The sequence below is a fragment of the Dissoconium aciculare genome (assembly GCF_010015565.1).
Source record: "Dissoconium aciculare CBS 342.82 unplaced genomic scaffold K489scaffold_30, whole genome shotgun sequence".
Lineage (NCBI taxonomy): Eukaryota > Fungi > Ascomycota > Dothideomycetes > Mycosphaerellales > Dissoconiaceae > Dissoconium > Dissoconium aciculare.
Window position 1 is genome coordinate 24,425 of NW_022984980.1, and position 22,438 is coordinate 46,862.

Sequence of the window (22,438 nt, forward strand, 5' to 3'; positions counted from 1 at the left end):
GAGGCATTTCCGCGCCCAGTGTCAGAGCTTCACGACACGGATCGGCGACTTTCTCGCACAATTGTCAACGACCACCATGACACATAACAACATTCTTCACCAGGAAAGGAAATCAGAAGCTCATCACGCGAGAGGGCGGAAAATTCTGTTGCTTGGCAATACTACCTTGAGGGTGCTGCCCAGACCTCAAAAAGCACCTTGATGGACAATTTCCCACCACAACAGGTCGCACCTTTGCCTGAATGCAGGTCCTCTGGTGAGCCTGGGGCAATGCCTACCGAATCACTAAGAAGCAAACATCGGTGCTTCCGGGCCCGACAGCGGCAATGCAACCGAACGTCGGAGCTCACATCCCACGTGGGAAGCCTCGCGTTGGGACGAGATGCCCAAGTAACGGGTTCGCTAGAGGTAATCGTCTTCACCTCGCATGGGAAACGATCCACAGCCAAGATATGCCCAGCAATAGCCATACGAACCCTGTAGGATCAGGTTACAGCTCCGTTCCAAAGAGCGTTCAAGGACGGGCTTTGAAGGGATGCGTTTATGTGATGACAAGTCTGCCCAGGACTAGATGATCGGACTGAATGGACTACTGTCTGCATATATACATCAAAAGCAACGACTTTGACCTTGCCTCGTTCATTCGCGATCTCTACTGCAAACATTGCTACTCAACATATTTCACAAATCATGTTGAAGTCTATCCTGACCTTCGCAGCCTGCTTCACAGCAGCGCTCGCACAGACAACTTATACTGGATGTCACAACCACACTTCAGGAAATGAAGTCCTCCTCTACTGCTTTGGCCCCAACGGTCAAGAGACTGCCCGTGAGACATATGCAGTCTCAGCTCCATTAACAACTCCTGCGCCGAATGCTGCAACCACGACGGCAGCACAAAGCGCTGGCCAAACCACCGCAGTCACGGCATGCCACGGCCATGGAAGTGACGTCTACTGTATTAATGGTGCTGGCGCAGAAGTGCTGGTGAAGGCAACTCCTACGGGCGCCTTTCCTGCTGCTTACACTGGATGCCATGCACACGGTTCTTCTCAGTAAGTTGTCCTATTCACCACATCACGCCCACATACTCACAAGGTTCTTCAGGTTCTGTCTCGACCCTAGCGGCGGTGAAGTTGCAGTCGTTGCTGAAGGTGCTTCAAGTGGTGGTGAAGGGCACTCCGGGGAGGAAGGTGCAGGCTGCCACGAACACGGTGGTGTTCTGTACGTGTATCGACATGCCTCTCTCCATCACAAGAAACGTACTGACGGATTCCTAGACACTGCCCAGGCGGAGCAGGCGAAGTCGATTGTGGCCTTCGTGAACGAGAATTCGATGTCGGCTTCCGAGTGGGGAGCTTGTTCATCATTCTCGTTACTAGCATGCTCGGAGTCTTCATCCCCCTCATCTTTCAAAAATTGCCGTTTGGATCAGTCACTCAATGGGTGCTCCTGATCTTGAAGCAGTTCGGAACAGGAATCATTATTTCAACAGCATTCATTCATGTAAGTACCCTACCAAACTCATTTTCAACATCAGTCTTCTAACTTCGTGTATAGCTCTACACCCACGCCGATCTCATGTTCGCCAACCCGTGTCTGGGCGAGATGTCATACGAAGGCACGACAGCAGCCGTCGTCATGGCAGGTATCTTCCTCTGCTTCTTGATCGAATACATTGGTCTGCGCGTTGTCGCAGCACGAACAGCCAAGGACGATCAGTCCACCGAACATGTTGCGGTCAGCGGCAAGGAAGTGTCGCCAGAAGGATCTCAGAATGGGTTCGCCATACTTGACCACCACCATGGCGGAGCGAACAACAAGCTCTCAGTCGCTGTCATGGAAGCTGGCATTCTTTTCCACAGTATCCTCATCGGCTTGACATTGGTCGTGTCCAGTGACAGATTCTTCAGGACTCTGTTGATCGTCATTGTCTTCCATCAGTTTTTCGAGGGTCTCGCGCTCGGCGCTCGGATCGCGCTCCTACCAGGCAAGATCTTTCCATCCAAGTTCCTCATGTGCATCGCCTTCACACTCATCACACCGTTGGGTATGGCCATCGGTTTGGGTGTTCTCAACAGCTTTAACGGCAACAACCCCAGCACCGTGCTCACTTTCGGTGTCCTGGATGCCGTATCAGCTGGTATCCTCATTTGGGTGGGCCTTGTCGACATGTGGGCACGGGACTGGGTCATTGAAGGTGGTGAACTTCTGAACAGCAACGTCATCAAGACGTTGGTTGCTGGAACATCACTGGTGCTGGGCGTTATCTTGATGAGCATTCTCGGAAAATGGGCATGAACGAATGAAACGGGCTTGGTATTTAATGAATTTTTATGTAGAGCTACCTCTGGCGGCGCTCGCACGTGTTGCCAGTCGTTCATGACATGACGTTCTTCGATCTCGAGATTTTCTTAACAACGCGATTTCACGATTGGTCCATAAGCGAGGGGTGCGATAGCGCAGATCATAGATGTGTATTGCTTGCTGCGGTCAGACTGTAAAGGTTCTCGTTCTTCCTGGCATGAGGGCGCGAGCTAAAGCAGCGCAAGTTTTTATCGTCGCCATTTCGCCTGCCCAGCGGAGTTACAGTCGGCGCTCCCATAAATTCCATATGAAAAATGTTATATTGTACAATTTCGAACTTCTGTCGCGCTATCAGGAAACACGAGTCGCGATGGTACGGTCCGGTCGTCCGACACGACATCAAATGCCACATGAAAGTCCCTTATGTCCGGCGTTGATCCATGAATCGCGGCCAATGGTCGGACACGATCTCCACATCACGACCAAGCCCGATGCAGAACGTCGCGTATACATTCGACGGCGGTGCTACACTCCGACGGATATCTGCCTGACCTCTCATGTGCCTCTTCAATCGGCCGGCTATGACGGATGCGATATGTTCTTGCTGATGCGCCAAGGATCTCAATTGTCGGCTGTAAGCTTGATACGCTGCACGATGCCCAACGAGAGACGACATTAATACACGTGGCTTTCATGTGAAAGCGGGCCTGAAGAAAAGGAGGAGCCTCTCCGAGTCAGTCAGCTAGTGCCCGCAAGCTTTGGAGCCTCTCCACAGCCGAGGCTGGCGCAACCCCGCGATCGAGCGCCAATCAATGGGGTCAATTCCCCAGATCTTATCGGATGACCCCAGTGGTCCACCACCATAGGGGCGAACGAGTGCGATGGTGACAGGGCTGCAGCATACGGTCTAGTCCAGTCCATTGGCGAGTGGTGGCGGGCCGGGAACTGAACACAATCCTTCCACGTCGGACAAAAGATTTATTTGTGCGACTTGTGAGTGACTATGTCTTCTACATAAACTTCTCAGACCTTATTTGTTGAGACAGTCGCGAAAGAAAGATCTCGTGTGCCACGATGTCTCACTCCCCCGACGTTCGCGCCTATGCGCAATTGGCAGGTGCCCTCGCTTTGGGATTGGGAACAGTCTACATTTTGCTCAAGCTCGCTCGTGAGGGTCTTCATCGTCTGTTCCCCAGGTACGATAAGATGAGGTTGCGGCTCGTGTCCATGCGGAAAATGATCTGACGCTTCAGCAGCTACATTCCAGGCGAACCCAACACTGCTCTTTTGGCATCTCCTCGTCCCAATGCCGGCGAGGTCTCCGCCAAGGATCTTGAGAATGCTCGCGAATACGATTATGTGATCATTGGTACTGGTACCGCTGGCTGTGTCCTCGCCAGTCGCTTGACTGAAGATGCCAACTCGTCTGTCCTTGCCATTGAGGCCGGCCACTCTGATTTGAAGCAATTATTCTCTCGCATTCCCGCTGGATTCGGACGTCTCTTTGGAACCTCCGCAGATTGGAATTTCTACACTGAGAAGGATCCTGGATGCAATGATCGCAAGCTGTACTGGCCTCGCGGCAAGATGCTGTATGTGCTTGTCTACCAATGAGCATCTATCGGTGGTGTGCTGACCAAGTCAACAGTGGCGGATGCAGCTCAATCAACGCGATGATTTACAATAAAGGTGCTCCGGCTGACTTCAATGAATGGGAATCCCTCGGCAACAAAGGATGGGCATATTCAAGTGTTTCTAAGTACATGAAGAAGGCCGAAACCTTCGATCACAGCGAGCGATCAGCCCTGACTCAAGAAGACGTCAAGGAACACGGTTCCAATGGTCCCTGGAAGACCGGCTACTCTCACCTTGCCCCTCTTTCCAAACTTTTCATCGACGCCTGTCAGGCTGTTGGCATTCCCGCAACACCAGACTGGAACACTTCAAAGGGCATGGTCGGCTCATCGCAATTTCAAACTTTCATCGACCCTCAAGGCCAACGATCCTCCACTGCTGTCGCTTACCTCACAGAAAATGTTGCGCGCCGCCCGAACCTCTCCATCGCCACTGGCCAGACCGTGACCAAGATCATCTTCGACAACTCGTCCGGCAAGCCACGCGCTGTAGGTGTGGAGATGGCCGCATCGTCTGTCAGCCCCATCCGTTACATCGTGAAGGCGAGAAAGGAAGTCATTCTGTCTGCCGGCGCCATTGGTACGCCACAAGTGCTCAAGCTCTCCGGTGTCGGCCCCTCCAACGAGTTGAAGCAGCACGGCATTCAGGTCGTAAAGGATGTTCCCGGTGTAGGCGCAAACCTTGCTGACCACTTGTGCGGTATTGTCTGCTTTGAAACCAAGGCCAAGTCCATGCAGTTCCTCTTCCACCCAACCAAAAGCTTGCCTGCCCTCATTGAGTGGATTAGGTTTGGAAAGGGCGCCATGACTTCTAATGCAGCTGAATCTGGTGCCTTCATCCGTGTCGCCGACCGGGAGGATGCACCTGAGTCTTTGAAGAAGAATGATCTCTCCGCCGGCCCCGGTTCCGTGGATCTAGAGCTTCTGATCGGTCCCTTGTCATACATCGAGCACGGAAAGGTTATCGCACCTATGGATCGTGTAAGTCGTTTCGTGTACCAGCTTGATCTGAGATGTGCTGCGCCGAAGAGAACAAGAAGACTGATAATTTTCTCCAGGACTTTTTCTCCGTCGGCCCCATCATGCTGCGCCCCGAATCCCGCGGCACTGTGACGCTCAAGACCACCTCGCCATTCGACGCTCCCCTCATCCACGCCAACTACCTCTCCACCAAGCACGACTGCGACATGATGGTTTACGGCCTAAACCTCTGCCGCAAGATTGCCCATTCGGAATACTTCAAGCCTGCATTCAAGGAGTGGTACTTCCCTTCCAAGGACGTCGAGACCATGTCTGACGAGCAGCTCCTTGAGGTTCTCCGCAACCATTCCCAGACCATCTACCACCCCATGTGCACTGCGAAGATGGGTCCGTCCAGCGACAAGGATGCCGTTGTTGATGAGAATCTCAAGGTGCACGGCATTGATGGTCTGAGAATTGTCGACGCGAGTATTTTCCCAAAGCCGGTTGCCTGCCATCCGTGCGCGCCGGTGGTCATGGTTGCTGAGCGAGCGGCGGATCTGATCAAGGGTGTTGCGTAAACATCACTTGATTTATGTGCTCGGGATTCCCGCCTTCTACTTCTCCTCTAAAGGGAAAGTGATTTGAAAATGATGCCATTTATGATCTACATGATTGAGTCATCTGCCACCATATCTACTATATAAATACAATTGGTCTCGCCGATGATGCAGAATTTTAGCGAAGTCAGCTCGGTCCTTGGAAGCATTCTCTGTGGCAGACGTCTCAATTCGTTCCCATCTAGTACTCATTTCCTTTGACGTATAGTCGTGTGTGCAATCTGCAATCGCTGGCTTCAGGGCGGACGATCTCGTGACGACAGTACATAAGTCTTTAATCTGAGGCCAGAAAAATACTCGAGACGAGAAATGCATTGTGAAATGTCCATGGATGTGATGTGCACATGAGATACGAAGCACTACATGGAAGCGCAATTTCCCACGTGGGCCAATCACTCCTCAAGTCACGCGTGGCGGCGTGGACGTCACCTTTGAACACTGCCAAGGTCAACTTCCGAGAGCGTCAGCATCGACTTCTAGCGTACCCGCTCCGGATAGAGCATCAACGGCGAAAGATGTCGTAGCATTCGGATGCTGTGCTCACAGCACAAAGTCATTTAAGACTACGCATGCAGGCGATCATCTAGTTCTTATCGCGAGACCATCCAGCTTATTGTTCCCGGGATCATCGACCATGTTGTTCACGCGTTTGACTTGTGCTCTGATCGCCACTCTGTCATCAGCCACAGCCATCAGATCTAATACTGTATCGCACAATTGGGAACGCGGACCACCCGCATCGCCGGATCAAACAATCACGCTTCACATCGCTTTGCGATCCGAGCATGAAGACGCTGCTGTAGAAAGTCTTCTACGCACATCAGATCCAACGAATGAGCATTTCCGAAGGCATCTCGACGCAGTTGAGGCTCACCGATTGTCCGAGCCTGCCCGAGACGATGTCACTGCTGTGGAGAAATGGCTGAGCGATCATGATCTGTGGGAGAGTAGCTCGATGCAAGTGGGCATTATCGAAATCGACACGAGCATCGCTCAGGCGGAGAAATTGCTGAACGCAACCTACCACTGGTTTACCGGCTCTGGTATCGAAGACACTGCATTGGTGCGGACAGAGAGTTACGATCTACCGGAAGATGTTGCGGAGATCGTCGAGTTCGTCACTCCGACCACTTCCTTTCCTCTGCTTGCTGATAAGAACGTTCATCCCCCGGGCGCTCAGCAACCCTTGACTAAAGCGAAGCGGGATACCTGCGGTTCCAACGACGAGACAACGCCCACTTGTGTTCGCCAGATTTATGGCATCGACTACACCGCTCAGCCGAACAGAACCACATTTGCTGTTTATGGCACAGAAGCTGCCTCATTCAACCCGGCCGACTTGCAGACGTATCTGTTCAAATACAACCCGCCCGCTGCAGCCGCGAGCGCTACTTTCAAGGTCGTCAGTAGTGATGATGCGAACAGCAGCTCTTCATCGTCCATTGAGCCCAAGTTCGAAACTTCTTTAGTCACCCAAGTTTCATTGGGTCTTGCTTTTCCCGCCGTAGGAGTCCTCTACAACAATGGTGGTGTCTTTGGTCCAAACCCAGGCAGAACTTACGATCGCTTTGTATCTTTCCTCCAGGAGCTGATCGTGAACGACACCGTTCCGAGCGTAGTGTCCTTCTCCGAGAGTCTATCCGAGGACAAAGTCGATCCCGCCTACGCCCGACGCGTATGCAACATGATGGCGCAAATCGGCGCTCGAGGTGTGTCGCTGCTATTTTCATCAGGAAACAACGGCGCCAATGGAGATTCCGGCTCCGGTACGCACAACGCCGTCTTTGAACCAAAGTTCCCTGCAAGCTGTCCCTGGGTAACAGCCGTCGGCGGTACGACCAACCTCGCGAATGAAACCGCTGCAACACAAAGTACGCTCAGCACCTTCGCCAAGACATTCTACACTGCATCTGGAGGCGGCTTTTCCAATCTGTTCGTGCGTCCAACATACCAACGCCGTGCCGTATCACGATACATCAAGCAGCATGTACCTGCAGACTACCACAGCGTCTCCGGCTTTAATGCATCCGGCAGAGGTATTCCCGACGTCAGCGCTTTCAGCACAGGATTTCCCACTGTAGTTTCGCTGATCCCAGGAGTACCATTGACCGTGGCTATCGGCGGCACGAGCTCTGCCACGCCTCTGTGGGCGGCGGTGATCGCATTATTGAACGACTACGAAGCTTCGCAGGGACGACCGCCGCTTGGCTTTTTGAACCCTTGGCTGTACAGTCTGCGAGCTGGAATTAAGGATATTACGACTGGAGGAGATAATGCTGGCGCATGCAATTTCCTAGGCGGGTGCCGGCTGGAGAAGACTTTGGGTTATAATGTCACGCAGGGATGGGATCCTGTCACAGGTCTTGGAAGCCCGCTCTGGAAAGGCCTTGTGGCTGCGTTAGACAAGCGAGGATGCAGTGGGCACTGACGGAACAACTGTGGCGATATGTGTATAAGCAAATTCGAATTCAATGTGATGTAATTGACAATGTACAAAATCTATACACGGGAGAATCGGAAATCTTGCCGGGATTATGTCAAGTATGAGACATGCTTGATACATGCTCTCACTGCGCAGATGGTCTGCTGCCGTCCCGCTGTTGAGACGCTGCTGCTTTCGCCTCGGAGATTGCGTCGATTGAAGTAGTCTCGTGCGCAGCAGTAGATTTAGGCGAGGAATCAGAGCCGCGCCGCCGTGAAGGAGTCGATTTACGTCTGAGGAGGCCCCAGCGCTCACCGAGAGTTTGTGGTGCTCTCTGACCGCTAGGAAGATATCTCTCTTGAGATTGATACCATTTTGTCTCATTGCTGGTGCCTCGCCCGGAATTCCGTGCAGAGTTCTTGTCCCCCAAATGCGAAAGATCATCATCACGATCTTCTTCAATTTCCAAGTCCTCTGGTTTGTTTAGTCTTTCGATCTCTTCGGGTGTTCGGAAGCCATTCGTAAACCATCTCTTGATACCTGAATGTGTTTGAAAAGTAACATGTCAGTTTCTCTGATCCTCTGCAAAAGACTGCTTCGCAGCTGGAAGCTGGAAGCTTTTGTGGAACTCACTATTGACGCAATATTCGCAAAGTACGTGTGCTCTTTTTTGTCGTCCGCAAGACGAACACGTATTCAAGGCAGTGACATCTTTCAATGCCTTGCCAGCCATTTGCCGATGACGCTTTTTCATGTGGCTCGTCTTCTTCTTTGGCACCGCTTTGAGGATTCCATCCCACAAGCCACCGAGAAGAGTCGGAATGGGCAGAAATACTGCTGGAAGAATCGAGTTGTTGAGCGCATTGTTGGCTCGGCGTTGAAGTTGCTGGAGAAGCGGATGTGTCCTTGCAGGCTGCTGAAGTGATGCGCGCGCGACCGGAAGGAACACGCTCAGGAATGAGACTGATGGATTGTGAATGGCGGCCATGTTGATTTCGATGGCGGGATCCTCGCCTTCCCGGTCGTAATGATGGCGGGAACACCGCGATGGGAGATGCTCGTGTGATGCCTTTCTTCAATGAATAGCTTCAGCAATGGAGATGGTACTTGCGCCAAGAACTTCGCGTCTCCCGCAGATTATCGCGGGAACGTTCCGAACGAAAAGTATGATTGGCGGAGAGACGTTGCAAGGCGGGAAAGTGACCCAAGTGCATTGGCTTTTTCCCCTTTACGAACCCTGAAGCTTGACTTGTCTCGCTGGCTTCCGGCCGCACTTTCTCCATCGATACATCCAATCCATCACGCCCATCATCAGTCAGGGATCTCCATTCTCGTCGGCTCGTATCGTCTTCTCTCGCGCGTCGCTTCTCTTCGCTCCTGCTACTCTTTCCATCTTCTCCTCGGAGTCCGTCTGATCACCTCACCGTCGTTCGAGGCCCTGTCGCGTCCGAATCGTCTTTGCGCCAACTTCCTGGTCCTGTAACTTTTCTCTTTGTCGACATGGCGACCACACACACTCAGACGACCCCTTCGGTCTTCCCCAAGAGCCACGTCGGTTTCGATAGCATCACCACTCAAATCGAGAAGAAGCTGCTCAAGCGTGGTTTCCAGTTCAACGTTATTTGCGTCGGTACGTTTGTGACGGCATGGCCTAGGAGATACAAAACAGCTCCTGTGGCTGTGCGACATTTGGCGGTGGAATGATCGACGAGGAGGTGCTAACGATGCTATCATCAGGACAAACTGGTCTTGGTAAATCCACCCTCATCAACACCATCTTCGCCTCTCACCTCGTGGAGAGCAAGGGTCGCCTTGTGCCCAACGAGCCCGTCCGCAGCACCACCGAGATCCACCCCGTCACCCACATCATCGAGGAGAATGGCGTCCGCCTGCGCTTGAACATCGTCGACACTCCTGGCTACGGCGACCTCGTTAACAACGACCGCTGCTGGGATCCCATTGTCAAATACATCAAGGACCAGCACAGCGCTTACCTGCGCAAGGAACTCACCGCACAGCGTGAGCGATACATCCAGGACACCCGCATTCACTGCTGCTTGTACTTCATCACTCCTACTGGTCACTCCCTCAAGCCAATCGACATTGTTGTGCTCAAGAAGTTGAGCGAGACTGTCAACGTCGTTCCCGTCATTGCCAAGGCCGACTCGCTCACTTTGGAGGAGCGACAGCTGTTCAAGGACCGCATCAAGGAGGAGTTTGCTTTCCACAACATCCGCATGTACCCTTACGAGAACGAGGAATACGACAGCGAGGAAGCAGCTCTCAACTCGCAAATCAAGGTAAGAGAGAAAATGAGATAATCATATCCATTTGGCATGCGCGGAGCAAGGGAAGATCTTGAAGCTAATAACCTGTGTTTATGTAGTCTATCATCCCCTTCGCCGTCGTCGGCAGCGAGCGCAACATCAACGTCGCCGGCAAGACTGTTCGCGGCCGCCAGAACCGATGGGGAACCATCAACGTTGAGGACGAGAAGCACTGCGAATTCGTCTACCTCCGCGACTTCCTCACCCGCACTCACCTCCAGGATCTGATCGAGACCACTTCTCAGATCCACTACGAGTCCTTCCGTGCCAAGCAGCTGCTCGCTTTGAAGGAGAGCTCATCGGCAGCCGGACACGGCAACAGCGGCAGCCGCCCCATCTCACCGAGCGCAGACCGGGAGATCAGCAGACAGAGCCAGAGGATGACCATGAATGGGTACTAGAGAAGTGTCTTCTTCTCCAAAACCTCACTAGCCTACTCCCTCATGCCAGTCAAACTTCCCTTGCACTACGGCGATAAGATAATTTTCCTCCACACTACCACCATGACGACTTGAGGAGCAATATTCTTTCCGGGGATTTGATTTTCTCGAATTTCTGTTTTGTGTACTTTTCCATACTATATCCATAGTCGACTTCTGCTTTTCTTCTTACTCGTTCATAATGTCACCCCCCGTTCTTAGCGACGTCCCTTTCTACCTCGCTCGCAAAAGTCCTGTACTCCCCACAGCTGGCTGACGCACGTATGCTTGGAATAGTCATCCCGACCAACGTCGTCCGAACCAACCACCGCAACAACAGCAGAGCCGTCGTGAAAGCCGTGGCTCATTCACTCACGCTTGAGGCTGCCTTCAGGCTCATTCTCGGCTTCGCATACCACGCACTAAGGCCTATGCCTTGATTGAGGCTTCTGCTGTCCTCTGAGGTCATGGTGAGGCAGGGATCCAGCATCAGCGAGATGAGTTGTTTTTGAAAAAGACGGGGTGTCACTCAAGCAAATAGTCTTATCCGCGTGAATATCTTCTTGCATTTTGTGATAGGGTTGCGTTTGGGTTTGATTAGGGTTATACTTCTACCCCATGACTTCAACTCCTCCACGGAATATAATATGGTCCTGTTCCAAGTCTTTCCACTCTACGATGATATGATTGGATATGAGGATCATCGAGTATTGTGAATGTATCTTCGCCTTCTTGCCCACCGAATGCCTGCTTACACGCAGGGGAACCCGGAAAGTGAAGAGCAATTCCGATTTATTCCAGTGGGTCCCAACTTTCCAATGTTCCATGCACAGTACACCCACAACCACCTGATTCGCGACGTGGACCTGACTGCTACAAAGTGTGATGCCCGCATCTCGATATGTGGAAAATATGAGCTAGTCATGTGCACAACACAGGAAGTTTCTTGCCATAGTTTCTGTGTCAAGGGTTCCCGTCACGCTTACTAGAGGTATTCTGTTGATGAACACTGAGAGGGAAGTAGGCGACAGCGAGGATGAAAGAGTGGGAGGGGGCTCCAGTGAAGTGATTGCATGTGATATCACGATGTCAAGAAAACTGTGAATTGGCGGAGCAGGGAGATTTGGTAAATTCCATTTTTCACCTGAGCCATCAGGCGTACCTTCCCCAAACCGTCTTCTGAAGATGATGAGGTTGTAGATACATCCTTTCACCAGCCTACGCCGCTCTCCCTGCCTTCCCCCGGATCCCCCTCCTATCGCCAAAGAGATCGCCCCCCTTTGCTCCTCCTGAAGCACCTTTCCCACCACCAGAAGCCGCGGCGGGCCCTCTCCTCCCAGATCCACTCGAGCTGGCGCCTACAAAGGAATACCCACCTTCATCGCCTCCGCCGTAATTATCCTCGTCGTCATAGCCGAGTCGACCGTCGCTGGCGCCTTTGATACTGAAGCCGAGGGTCCCGTTGCTTTCATTGCGATGGCGGGAAGTGGAAGAGGAGTGGTGGGACGTAGTGTCGACGATACTATCGAAGGATGAAGCGCGTTGTCGGAGAGGACGAGTACTGTTGGATTTGTTTTTGGAGGCGAAGAGGTCGACGCCGGCGTTTCTGTTGGAAGAGGACGGTTTGTTCGTTGTCGAGGAAGGGAAGAGTTCGCGAGGTCTTGCGCGGGGTGGATGGTCTGTTGGGCGGCCTGTGGGGGAGAAAACATGATTTGTAAGTATGGGCTGGTTTCACGAGATGGTGGTGAGAATTTTGGCGAGTACTGTCGAGTTTGAAGTCGAAGTAGTAGTTGAGAAATGGCGTCTGCCCGTTGAAGAAGTGGTAAGGAATGAGGAGGGTGATTTGAAGAGATGTTCGACCGCACCACCGAATGGGTAGTCGGTGGCGCCGTCGAGTTGATACCTACCAATTGCATCGGCGACCTCGTCTGGATGGAGGTCTTGAGCGTCATGACGACGATGTTGAGAATTTCGCTCGGGGAACAATTCGATATTACCATTACCACCGCCCGCAGAAGACACAGTTCTAGTGGGTGATGCCCGTTGCGGGAAGAGTTCCTTTGGCCTTCGTGCTGGTTGATTAGATGCAGATAGACCATTTGCGTAGTCGTCTGCGAGAACAGTGTCTGGCCGCTTCCTCTTTCCAGAGAATAACTCCGTGCGTAGGCTATCGCGGACGCCGTAGTTGTCGCTGCCACTGCTGACACCACGACTCCGTAGCACTGGCGAGCGCCGGCGCGACGCGGCATGTGGTTTTTGTCTGTCAATGTCGTTCGTACCGAATCCATAGCGTCCATTACCGTCAGCATCTCGCATAGGTGATGCGCTTCGATCGCGGAATCGAGCACCTTGTTGAGCAGGAGGTCGATCTGCAAAGAGGTCACGCACCGGCCGCGCGCCATTTATCTTCCTGTCTGCGAAGAGATCTCGCGAGGACTTCGATGCGGTCGCAGCTGGATTGTCGTCGTAGAGATCCGCCGAGAATTCGGCCTCTGGAGGTGGTCCACGGCGTGACAAGTCGTTGCGATCATAATTGACGTGTGCTGCTGAAGAAGCCGATCTACCGCGCGAGTTGCGCTCTGCGTCGTTGAAGCGTCGGCGTTTGGCAATCTGTGGATTCTGTCGATAGAATTCGCTTTGACGTGCCGCACCGCGTTGCTTCCGATCTGATTCTACCGCCATTCGCACAAAAAGCTCGACGTGAGGATGCGTTGCCAGTGGCTTGGCTTTGCGTAGGTCTAAAGGATCTTCGACTGCTGCAGCATCTTCGGCGGTGAATGCTTGGAGTGCTTTGCGCGCGGCGTCACCAGTGTTGTAAACTAGGTTGACGGAAGTGTCATCGATCCATTCGATTTTGGAGAAGTCGTCGCTCGGGAAGAGGTCGGCAGCGAAGTTTTCCACATCGCGCGTCGTCAGATCATTCACACCACGCACGTGGACCTTGTTGGCGACCAAGTCGTTCTTGTCAATCTCACCCTCCTCGGCCAATGCCTCAATACCGAGCATTGCATCTGTATCATCAGCTGCTGGCGCTGGTCGCTTCTACAGAGCGAAATGGTTAGCGCTTTCTGTTGTCCGTACTGCTTCATGTCCCAAAGCTCTTCTGATGCTCTTGCTTTGCGCGTACCAGGCTGTGAATCTCATTGATCTCCGCTTGCATGCGCGCAATCTCATCGTCGTCCAGATCGTTGTTATTGATGTCAATGTCGGCATCAACCACGATGTCCATATCGACATCCATGAGCTCTTCTGTTGCCATGATTGCGGTTGAGGAGTGGTATGCCGATGTTGAAAGACTCGATGTGTGACCTCGCGGAATTCAGCTCGTGGAGTCACGCGTTCGATTGTTGGGCAAGATGCTTCTATCAGGTGGTCTTGTCGTCAATGTTGGAGGACGAACTCGATGTCGTGAGGTCGTGATTCCACCAGTGTATACGCGCCACAGCGTCCACTTCAGAAAAGTGTGAGTCTTGCGATAGCGATCGATTTGCGTGGATGTTTCAGTTTATATCGCATCGGAGAACTGACAGGCGACCCGCGGTTCAGGGCACAGGCAGGCTTGAAGCAGGGCTGCAGGTGGTGGAAGTCGGCCGTTGTTAGCTGTGAGCACATGCCATTCGTCGGCGCACTTGCCTTGGATCTCTGTTAAACAATCGTGAGGGTTCCCCACGAGATCTATGGTATACGTATGACGTGTGATGGGTTCGATATGCAACGACGCGATACTGTGCTTGCACATGCGGACGAACATCTGCATGCGTTCCAATAATTTGGAATACCGCAATCCCAAGAGCATCTGATGCGCCGTTCATCTAGGCAGTTTCCAAGGCACTCGGTAATGACAGTCACATGAGGCTGCGATAAGTTTGGTCGAGCATCACTTGGATACGAGTACTATCTCTCATTATCGTTACGTTGCAGACTGAGTAAGTGGTTATTGTAAGGTAGAAGAAAAGCGCTCAATGCATGGTCATTGTATACCAGTCTCGTCGCTGTGCGATGCATGTGAACACAGCGGCATTCGCTGTACGCATATTGAAATTGTAGGATATCTCTGTAATTTTGCACACGATGAAGCCCGTTTCCTTTCCTCCTTCTGAGACCAACATGAATTGGCGCAAGGGTGCGACCGATCATGATCTGTACAACCCGCAGTCGTGACTTCCATACTTGATGTCCTCCATACTAGCATTGGGCTGCCTTGTTCCTCACTTGAAAACTCATTCTTTCGTCTGTGGATTCGGGCGCAAGGCAGATATCATCGGATATGGTAGTCATCCCGAAAACCCATTCAATAAACTTTTATCCAGATGTAACTCCCAAATCAAATACCATTTCCCCCTTCACGCCAGCAGACTCGCGCCACCAGTCTCGATGGCGTCGATCTCTGCCTGTGTGAATGGCGTGCGGTGGAACCGTTGGGGAAGATCGTTTCGGTCCCAGAATTGGTTGGCTGCGGGCTTGACGGCTCCGAGCGATCGGCCGGATTGTGCGCCGATGGAGAGTGGCTGTGGTGCTTGTTGGGTCTTTTGTGTTGAAGCTGAGGGCGTCGGGGTTTGTTGTTGTTGGGGCTGGCTTTTCAGTGGGCCGTGTTGTGTGGCCTTCTCTCGGTATGCGGCGAAGGACTCTGGGAGGGTAGCGGATGGTGATTCGGGATGAGGACGGGGTGTGAAGTCAGTGTCTGATGGTAAAAGACGACGTTAGCTAGAGTTTTAACGAATTGTATTACGAGCTCGATCGAGCTGGTCTAGGATTGAAGAGAAGACTTACGAGCTGAAGGAGCGCGCTTTCCGACGAAGCGGATCATTGACTGTCGCTGAAAGAGTGCGCGAGTGGCCTGCATGATTGCGGTGGTGGTGTTGATGAAGCAAGAATTCCGCGGGAGGTCGTATTTACACGAATAGCGAAGTCGTCGACGAAGGTCTTTTACAGATTATCGTTCGGGTCGAGTTTGAGGAAAAGAAAGACAGAGAGGGAGTGTACTAGTAGAAGTGTGCCAGAGAGCAGTTCTCTCGGAAATGATAGGATGCAGGTGGAATGAAGATTATATGCAGACTGTCCGGAAGCAGCGTGTAGCTTAATAAGAATGACGGACCACCACAAGTCACCCACATCTGCGGCAGGCAGTAAACTTTGGATCGCGTGCTTTTCCCTGGTTCGTAGGCTCGTAGCGGAGTGGACGGCTAACTTTGGTCGTCCTCCGAGACTTTTCCTGCAATCCAACTCCGACACCGCAGTCGGGTCAACATCATCATCACATACTGCACATCATGCTGATCCCATGGTTGATCGTTGTCTTTTACTCAGCCAGATCTGTTGTTTTAGATGTTCTCGATGGTCGGTACAAATAGGCGTATGTCTGGAATTCTACCAAAGTGCCCACCACGCTGTACAATTCCTCAGCTGATTGGTTTGCCAACCAGCTACTATCATTCGACGACGGCAATGCTGTATAATCTCTTGGACTCGACAGCAGTATGATGGTACACAGTGAACAGAGCACATAGGTGAAGTCCAAGGAATGAAAGAGGCACAGTCGGAGCTCCTCCACATCCTCGGTCCGCCATACTATCCTCCTCCACCCTGGGAATACATACATCATGTGCAACAAAACCATGGCTTCATTTCATCTAATCCTGGTCTGGGTAGGCGGAGGCGTCGTGGTCAGTCGTGTAGGGATGCCCTCACACTCCAAACCAGCCCGATGTAGGGCAGACGAAACACGTTCGGTGGTGCCAGGATCGGGTGAGACCGGAAGCAGCCCATCCTGCACAGACGCCTCCGAGCTCGCAGCAGATGCAGGTTGCACTGTTCCTATGGATGGTCTCGGAGTTTCTTTTCCATGGGCTGGATTCGGTCTCCTCCTCCTCCACATGGACGCTGGGTACGTACCGAACTCGCGTGCTTCTCTGGTGAGATGATGCCGACGACGATGATGACGATGCAAGATCAATCTTATTCCGCAGTCCCCTTTGCCAGGTGCATCTTCCATCATCTTTTTCTCCGCACAGGCAACACCCACTACTCTCACAAGCGCGATTGTTACTGTACACAGACCAACACATCCAACAGAAGCGGGCCTCGATGAACCCCTACGTCAAGGCTCGTTCCTGAGAGTGATGATGTCTATAATCGGGCTGTTCGACGTATTGCCGATCTTTCATGCCACCTCGTCAGGCACCACCGAGGTCTGTCGGCTTGTGTGAGATGTAAAATAATATATGCTAAGGAGGTGCCCGTGAACAATTGCGAACGATACGGTGTCTTCATCACTTCCTTTCCAGCAACAGATAAGTGTTCTTGCGCTTGCCACTACTGCTGATGATTCTCGTGTACCCGCCTGGGAGAAAAGGGCAGATTGCCTTCACGTGAAAGGAATATCATCGGGTGGAGTTCACTCTTGTTGCATCAGTAGCGCGGGCGTTCATTACGTGAGGCGTAGGCACTGGCAATGGTATGAGTGGCTGCAGCCGAAATGCTCCTAGATAGGTGATAGTGTCGCTGCCAGGGACATCATGCCTTAAAGCATCGTGGTTAACATTCAGTATCTACTGCATACACTTTTGGGATCAATTACAGGATCGTTCACGAAGCAAAGGTCTTGTCTGTTTCCAATGTCGGACGTTGTCATTCTCGGAGCTATGGCCGATTCGCGAGTACACAGCCTTCGCTGGAGCAAGCTGAAGCCCGCGATCATGGATTCGTTTGCGTGGCTCGTGTGGTAGTCCAGAATGATACAATGTCCCGACCAGGAGAGACTTTTTACCTACAAGACGCGTTCGAGTGAGACAAATTCGGATCTATGCTTCTTGTACTTTTGATATATAGGTATCGGTCTCCATCTCGCATGGCAACAGGCAGCAATTGTCGCGCGGAGAGCATCCCTCAGGTAGCAAATTCGCGACGCCGCAATGATGATGGGCCCGATGCGACAACAACAACAACAATAAGGACTTCTTTCTCTTAATCAATCGAAATTGCCAACTAGAAATTAACTTCCAGACGATATCATTAAGCCGATGTAGCCAAACTTACTGAAATTCCTAGAAGTGTTCTCACTTCCATCCCTGGAGAAGAAGAGAAATCCGAACAGTCTTCCCAACAAGACAATCATGTCCTCAACCCACAAAGTCTACCTAACAGAGTCCATCGGCGGCGGCGAATTCAACCACATCGCCCTCTTCATCGCAACCGGCGCCGGAGCCGGTGCCGGTCCTATCGAGAACAACAGTAACACAAGCGAAAAACCATCCGGAATCCTCTACAACGTCATCGGCACCATCGTCATCGGCGCTGGGCAAACCTACGAAGTCCGAGAAACAACCAACCCGCAACTCGCCATTGAGCATATCCCGGGGACGTATCGCTGCATCGGACAAGTGCGACATGAAGACCTGGATCGATTCGCAGCGATTTGTGAGAGCATTCCTGTGCCGGGACCGCAGTTGAGTTTACGGGGGAAACCTGTGGACCCGACGAAGCCGGTGCGGAGATGTACGGAGTGGACGATGGAGGCAGTAGAGGCGCTGAAGGAAGCTGGAATCCTGACACCGGAGCGACAGTGAGATTGTAGGCCGCCATATGTTCGATATGAACTTGATTGCTCGGTGTATCACGGCCCGTTGTCCGATAGCTCATTTGAAACATCAGAGGCCACGTCTCCATGCGTTCGTAGAGTCCCTTCTATGCCCTAGAGGAGATTCGCTTACCAATCTCGTTTGGGGTCAGTAATATAATATATGAAAGACCATCTGCATCAGAGTGTACTCATAACCGGGTAATGACAATGCCCGCCTGGACATCGCGAGCCAATGAGCCCGATATTGTGCCATGACATTGGCCTGGCAAAACTCCCAATAGTCAGGATACCAGCCCGCATCTTCCCAGTCAATAATCGTGATTTGGAATTGATCTATGCCATCCTCGTCATCGCTCGTCCTGTGGACCATAATGTTCTTCGGCTGGAGATCACTGTGCGTGAAGACGATCCGGTGATTCTTCAATGCCTCGTTGAAAAGCTCGCGAAGCGTATCGAGGTAAGATTCGGTCATGGAGGAAACAGTGCCGAGCCTTCGTAGGAGACCCTCGTTGAAGGCAGCTTCGTTCTCGAAAGGCCCTGCTATTATTGGGTCGCGCCCAGGAAACCAGAACATGTCATGCGGAATCGCGGACTTTTTGATACCACCGATGTAGCCTGGAGAAGGAATCCTGCGAAGCTCGGCGACTGCTTCTTTGATCCGCTGCGTGATTTGGTCTTTCTCCTGTTGATTTAGCGTCGGTAATAGCTTCTCGAGGGTTTCTCCGGGAATGAAGTCCATGACTATGAAATGCTCATCTGTCTCCGGATCTGTGAAACTCCCGTGGATCTTAGGAACGTGTACAGCGCTATTATCTGCAACGAATCGCATCGTGCCAGCTTCGAGTAGCTTGACTGCGTTACCGTACTTGACCGTGAGATTGTCTCGTATTTTGACGACCTTCTTGAAGGCATCGGCCGACGAGAACCTCACTGTCGCGGCTCGAACCTCGTCCGGAGACGGCATCTCAATTTCTGGCATGGCTGAAGGAAATTGTACATACTGCGAAGCATTTCCTCGATATGTATTGTGACGGATTCAAACGAGTGATGATAGAAGTCTCCCCAGCTACAACGTTGTGCCGCTAGCCGGATCTAGGAAAAGCGTGGAATTCATATATCCATCGGAGCCCTTTATTACGGTAGATGAAGTGTTATATTTAGCAAAATCCGTCACAGAAGTGCAGCCGTCCACGTACATCGATGTTGTCAAATGCGTTGCAGCATTTTGGGAGCATCTCGACAGCCGAATTGAAATCGCCTGCGACCATCTTTGTGGCACCATTCCGCTATCCCGCCATCTCATCGCCAAATATGGCCAACACGCAACCGACACAATGACCAAAATGACCATGGCACATCTCCAGCACGACGACGACTTCTCGACCGTCGCCCAGTGGGCCTTCAATTCTGACGTCGAAGCCAAACCGCGAGCATCCAAGCTCGTCGTCGCTGTGCAGCATAACATCCGTCAGGCACGCAAGATCCGTCAGGCACCCCAATTGGCACGCCGGACCCACCGAGCGCTCAACCACTCCGCCGAACCCGTGCCCGCTCGCTTCTTCCGTTTGCTCGACGACGACATCTCCGCTATTGGCGCCTGGTATTTAAAGGATAGCTTACCCTCTCCAGGCCTCGGCGTTGACCGACAAGGGCCGGCGCGCGCCTACTGGGGCATCGCCATCTGGAGTCAAGCGCTGCAAGACCCGCTACTGTTCAAGTGCTTGGCATTGCTCACCTTGCACAAGAAGCGCGCGCTCGCGGGCTCGTGGGATCGAGTATCGTACCTCAAACACAAGCAGGATGCCTATCAGCTGCTGCAAACACAGCTCCGGGGAGAGAAGGCCGGTGTGGGATCGTCGGCGCCGCAGCAGCCGTCGTCATTGGCATCCTCCAGAAGCAACAGCGTTGTCCTGCTCGCACCTGTGGTCTGTTTAATCGGCTACATTGAGGTCCTGGAGGGTCGATTCAAGGAAGCGGCGATGCATATCCAAAGCGTGGCGGCGCTGGGCGATGTTGCTGCGCTAGACAGCACGCAATGGGCGTTTGTCGCGTGGAATGACTTGCGCTACGCGATGAAGATGGCGACCCCGCCGGTCCTGCCTGGCTCCCTGCCGGCGGCATATCTCGTGCAGGCAAACACAACCTACATAGACGCAACGTCTGGGTCAGAGTCCCGTCGGTGCGCACTGGCAAACTGGAAGCACGCGCAGACCCTGCTGCTCGGCCTCAGCGCCGCCGACGCGCTATTTGAGATTCTCCAGGGCGTGCATAGCTTAAGCCACCTTCTACCCAATCCGCTCGTCCCCTTCGACGCCAAGCTGGCGAAGCTGTACCAGGTAGAGTATAAACTACATACATTAGCCGCCGACGCCGCCATTCACGGTGCTGTCTGCGGCGGCGCTAGGGCCACACTCTTTATCGTAGCCTTGCAGCTGCACCTTCTCGCGCTCGCAAGTTCCCATGCACCATCGACGCCTGAATGCCGGGACTTCCTCCTGGCCCGGGCGTGTGAGGCCACGCAGCATCTACAACCCAACGACGGCGCCGACAGGAAGTCCCAAAGTGACGCATCCCTAGTATGGGCACTTTTCGTGCTGGCCACCCACTCCCGCCGGCATGTGCGGCGCCATCGCGACGACGCCGACTCCGACGTATTCATCCCCGCGCTCGCCCGTCTAGCAGCCGTGAGAGACTTGCGCTCCCGCACCGCATTTCTCAAACTTCTGGAGAACTGGCCCGAGATCTCGCCATGGTATCCGACACAGGCCATGGAGATCTGGTCTCATTTGCTAGTGCTCCGTGGCAAGCGCTGGGTCCAACAGGTCGCTCCATCAGACGATACGGAAGAATCCTACTCGCTGCGTCCGCAACAGCCCTGGTTCTCGGGCATCTTGATGTTCTACGGTTGAGAGGAGGAAAGAGATCTCCCTGATAAGCATCTTCTAGAACACAGAAAAGTAGATCTAGACAATCTCTCGCAGCCGCAAAGCCACAGCCGCCAACGCCACAGCACCGGCTAATACCACGGCCACATTCACTGCACTCCGCCGCAACGCCTTGATCGCGAACCGCTCAAACATCTCCTGTAGATCCCGCGACTCATTCAGGTGTGGGAATGGTTCCTTCGGTATGGGTTTTCCTAGAAAGTCACACAAAGGCTCCCACCCATCGCCGAGGCGATACTCTAGCAGGCGCTCCGGCGGCACGAGTGCCCGGACGTTGGCGTAGTGCTCCCGGTAACCCTGGCGCGCGCGACGTTTTAAGCCAGCGACGGTCGGGTTGTGTGCCTGGCCGAACGCATACCCGAAGCTGATGACTCCCACGCGGATGATGCGACCGATCCAGTATGGATCGAGGAAGCGCAAACCTAAAAACATCGGCGCCAGCGACACGTCGAACAGCGCCGAGATGCTGCGGTACCACGACTCGACATCGCGCTCGACCAGTACGACCTTCGCGTCCGGATATGCAGCCAGCAGCTCCTCCGCGAACAGGATTGCCGGCTGGTCCGTCACGGCGCCGCAATGGCCTAGTAGCTGGTCCCATTGCGCCCGGCCGAAGGGCGCTCCCACGCCCTCCCACTTCGCCCGGAAAGCCTCCAGCCAGAGATCGCTGTCGCGCGCGTTGGCCCAGATGGACGAGAAGTGGTAGGGGTTGGGGTAGCCCAGGATTTCATAGGCGCAGACCATACCTGGCAGTGCAAAAAGACCCGAGTCAGTTGCTCGTTCGTTGCAATAGGTCCACGGCGCGGGTGTTCAACTTACTAAGCGTTCCCGTGCGTGAGTGTGCTAGATGCAACACCTCGAGAGGTGTCACGCGCTGGCAGGTCCGCCGGTCGATATTGGTATCGGCGTAGAAGCCGCGAGCGAACTGGCCGAAGCGTCGGAGGTCGGCGGCTTCAGCAGCGCTCGGCATGATGATAGTCTATCTGACAGAGACGATCGATTGACTAGCTGAGGCGTATGGTTGGCAAGGATCAGTAGAGGATGAGATGCTGTGGTTTCCAAGGAGAAATCAAATACGATGATAAGAAAAGGGAAAGTAGAAACTGGTACCTCCCTCGTGAGGTATATATACAGACGCCATGCCGCTCGCTAAGTTCAAAAGATCCGGTCCCCATGAACCCTCGCTTTCTTGCCTGCCGGTTTTCCTTTTGTGGATGATGGTCGT

At 53.1% G+C, this 22,438-nt stretch overlaps 12 protein-coding genes across 12 annotated transcripts; 7 read left to right on the forward strand and 5 right to left on the reverse strand.

Moving 5' to 3' along the window:
• Positions 1 to 747: 747 nt before the first annotated feature.
• Positions 748 to 2,301, forward strand: K489DRAFT_298226 (Zip-domain-containing protein; the record flags this gene model as incomplete). The annotated part of the gene is made up of 4 exons (XM_033600349.1): positions 748 to 1,055; positions 1,108 to 1,224; positions 1,281 to 1,506; positions 1,561 to 2,301. Coding segments are annotated over 4 exons (1,392 nt in total), but the record flags the coding sequence as incomplete, so codon positions are not given.
• A 1,003-nt stretch (positions 2,302 to 3,304) lies between these two features.
• Positions 3,305 to 5,664, forward strand: K489DRAFT_347540 (GMC oxidoreductase). Its single transcript, XM_033602352.1, has 4 exons — positions 3,305 to 3,503; positions 3,564 to 3,899; positions 3,956 to 4,922; positions 5,000 to 5,664. The coding sequence occupies exons 1-4, from the start codon at positions 3,382 to 3,384 to the stop codon at positions 5,480 to 5,482; spliced, it is 1,908 nt and encodes a 635-aa protein (XP_033454812.1). The 5' UTR covers positions 3,305 to 3,381; the 3' UTR covers positions 5,483 to 5,664.
• A 350-nt stretch (positions 5,665 to 6,014) lies between these two features.
• On the forward strand, positions 6,015 to 8,054 carry K489DRAFT_385543 (subtilisin-like protein). The gene has a single exon (XM_033606130.1). It carries the CDS (start codon positions 6,156 to 6,158, stop codon positions 7,947 to 7,949), a length of 1,794 nt encoding a protein of 597 aa, XP_033454813.1. The 5' UTR covers positions 6,015 to 6,155; the 3' UTR covers positions 7,950 to 8,054.
• Positions 8,055 to 8,088: 34 nt separating this feature from the next.
• K489DRAFT_374865 (uncharacterized protein) lies at positions 8,089 to 8,931 on the reverse strand (the record flags this gene model as incomplete). The annotated part of the gene is made up of 2 exons (XM_033603560.1): positions 8,089 to 8,483; positions 8,577 to 8,931. 2 exons carry the CDS (start codon positions 8,929 to 8,931, stop codon positions 8,089 to 8,091), a joined length of 750 nt encoding a protein of 249 aa, XP_033454814.1.
• Positions 8,932 to 9,643: 712 nt separating this feature from the next.
• On the forward strand, positions 9,644 to 10,671 carry K489DRAFT_374866 (cdc 10 like protein; the record flags this gene model as incomplete). The annotated part of the gene is made up of 2 exons (XM_033603561.1): positions 9,644 to 10,243; positions 10,330 to 10,671. 2 exons carry the CDS (start codon positions 9,644 to 9,646, stop codon positions 10,669 to 10,671), a joined length of 942 nt encoding a protein of 313 aa, XP_033454815.1.
• A 959-nt stretch (positions 10,672 to 11,630) lies between these two features.
• On the reverse strand, positions 11,631 to 14,233 carry K489DRAFT_385546 (uncharacterized protein). The gene is made up of 3 exons (XM_033606131.1): positions 13,817 to 14,233; positions 12,597 to 13,731; positions 11,631 to 12,380 (listed from the first exon to the last, which is right to left on the reverse strand). Exons 1-3 carry the CDS (start codon positions 13,946 to 13,948, stop codon positions 11,908 to 11,910), a joined length of 1,740 nt encoding a protein of 579 aa, XP_033454816.1. The 5' UTR covers positions 13,949 to 14,233; the 3' UTR covers positions 11,631 to 11,907.
• Positions 14,234 to 14,644: 411 nt separating this feature from the next.
• On the reverse strand, positions 14,645 to 15,553 carry K489DRAFT_385548 (uncharacterized protein). Its single transcript, XM_033606132.1, has 2 exons — positions 15,460 to 15,553; positions 14,645 to 15,370 (listed from the first exon to the last, which is right to left on the reverse strand). The coding sequence occupies exons 1-2, from the start codon at positions 15,530 to 15,532 to the stop codon at positions 15,033 to 15,035; spliced, it is 411 nt and encodes a 136-aa protein (XP_033454817.1). The 5' UTR covers positions 15,533 to 15,553; the 3' UTR covers positions 14,645 to 15,032.
• Positions 15,554 to 16,289: 736 nt separating this feature from the next.
• Positions 16,290 to 16,922, forward strand: K489DRAFT_405562 (uncharacterized protein; the record flags this gene model as incomplete). Its single annotated transcript, XM_033607164.1, has 2 exons — positions 16,290 to 16,573; positions 16,745 to 16,922. The coding sequence occupies 2 exons, from the start codon at positions 16,290 to 16,292 to the stop codon at positions 16,893 to 16,895; spliced, it is 435 nt and encodes a 144-aa protein (XP_033454818.1). The 3' UTR covers positions 16,896 to 16,922.
• Positions 16,923 to 17,593: 671 nt separating this feature from the next.
• Positions 17,594 to 18,333, forward strand: K489DRAFT_167980 (uncharacterized protein). The gene has a single exon (XM_033599346.1). It carries the CDS (start codon positions 17,802 to 17,804, stop codon positions 18,252 to 18,254), a length of 453 nt encoding a protein of 150 aa, XP_033454819.1. The 5' UTR covers positions 17,594 to 17,801; the 3' UTR covers positions 18,255 to 18,333.
• An 80-nt stretch (positions 18,334 to 18,413) lies between these two features.
• On the reverse strand, positions 18,414 to 19,247 carry K489DRAFT_414315 (phosphotransferase enzyme family protein; the record flags this gene model as incomplete). The annotated part of the gene is made up of 1 exon (XM_033608153.1): positions 18,414 to 19,247. One exon carries the CDS (start codon positions 19,245 to 19,247, stop codon positions 18,414 to 18,416), a length of 834 nt encoding a protein of 277 aa, XP_033454820.1.
• A 355-nt stretch (positions 19,248 to 19,602) lies between these two features.
• K489DRAFT_374871 (uncharacterized protein) lies at positions 19,603 to 21,177 on the forward strand (the record flags this gene model as incomplete). Its single annotated transcript, XM_033603562.1, has 1 exon — positions 19,603 to 21,177. The coding sequence occupies one exon, from the start codon at positions 19,603 to 19,605 to the stop codon at positions 21,175 to 21,177; it is 1,575 nt and encodes a 524-aa protein (XP_033454821.1).
• Positions 21,178 to 21,302: 125 nt separating this feature from the next.
• On the reverse strand, positions 21,303 to 22,183 carry K489DRAFT_391535 (uncharacterized protein; the record flags this gene model as incomplete). The annotated part of the gene is made up of 3 exons (XM_033606703.1): positions 21,303 to 21,324; positions 21,347 to 21,959; positions 22,033 to 22,183. 3 exons carry the CDS (start codon positions 22,181 to 22,183, stop codon positions 21,303 to 21,305), a joined length of 786 nt encoding a protein of 261 aa, XP_033454822.1.
• Between the last annotated feature and the right edge of the window lie 255 nt (positions 22,184 to 22,438).

Excerpts from the sequence above, each read along its gene's own strand:
- K489DRAFT_347540 (XM_033602352.1), top strand. The coding sequence starts at position 3,382 with ATGTCTCACTCCCCCGACGTTCGCGCCTATGCGCAATTGGCAGGTGCC. Across the intron at positions 3,504-3,563 it reads CTTCATCGTCTGTTCCCCAG|CTACATTCCAGGCGAACCCA; the intron begins GTACGATAAGAT and ends ACGCTTCAGCAG. Across the intron at positions 3,900-3,955 it reads TGGCCTCGCGGCAAGATGCT|TGGCGGATGCAGCTCAATCA; the intron begins GTATGTGCTTGT and ends CCAAGTCAACAG.
- K489DRAFT_385543 (XM_033606130.1), top strand. The coding sequence starts at position 6,156 with ATGTTGTTCACGCGTTTGACTTGTGCTCTGATCGCCACTCTGTCATCA.
- K489DRAFT_385546 (XM_033606131.1), bottom strand. The coding sequence starts at position 13,948 with ATGGCAACAGAAGAGCTCATGGATGTCGATATGGACATCGTGGTTGAT. Across the intron at positions 13,732-13,816 it reads TCAATGAGATTCACAGCCTG|AAGCGACCAGCGCCAGCAGC; the intron begins GTACGCGCAAAG and ends TTCGCTCTGTAG. Across the intron at positions 12,381-12,596 it reads CGAGGTCGCCGATGCAATTG|GCCGCCCAACAGACCATCCA; the intron begins GTAGGTATCAAC and ends TCTCCCCCACAG.
- K489DRAFT_385548 (XM_033606132.1), bottom strand. The coding sequence starts at position 15,532 with ATGCAGGCCACTCGCGCACTCTTTCAGCGACAGTCAATGATCCGCTTC. Across the intron at positions 15,371-15,459 it reads AAAGCGCGCTCCTTCAGCTC|ACACTGACTTCACACCCCGT; the intron begins GTAAGTCTTCTC and ends TTTTACCATCAG.
- K489DRAFT_167980 (XM_033599346.1), top strand. The coding sequence starts at position 17,802 with ATGTCCTCAACCCACAAAGTCTACCTAACAGAGTCCATCGGCGGCGGC.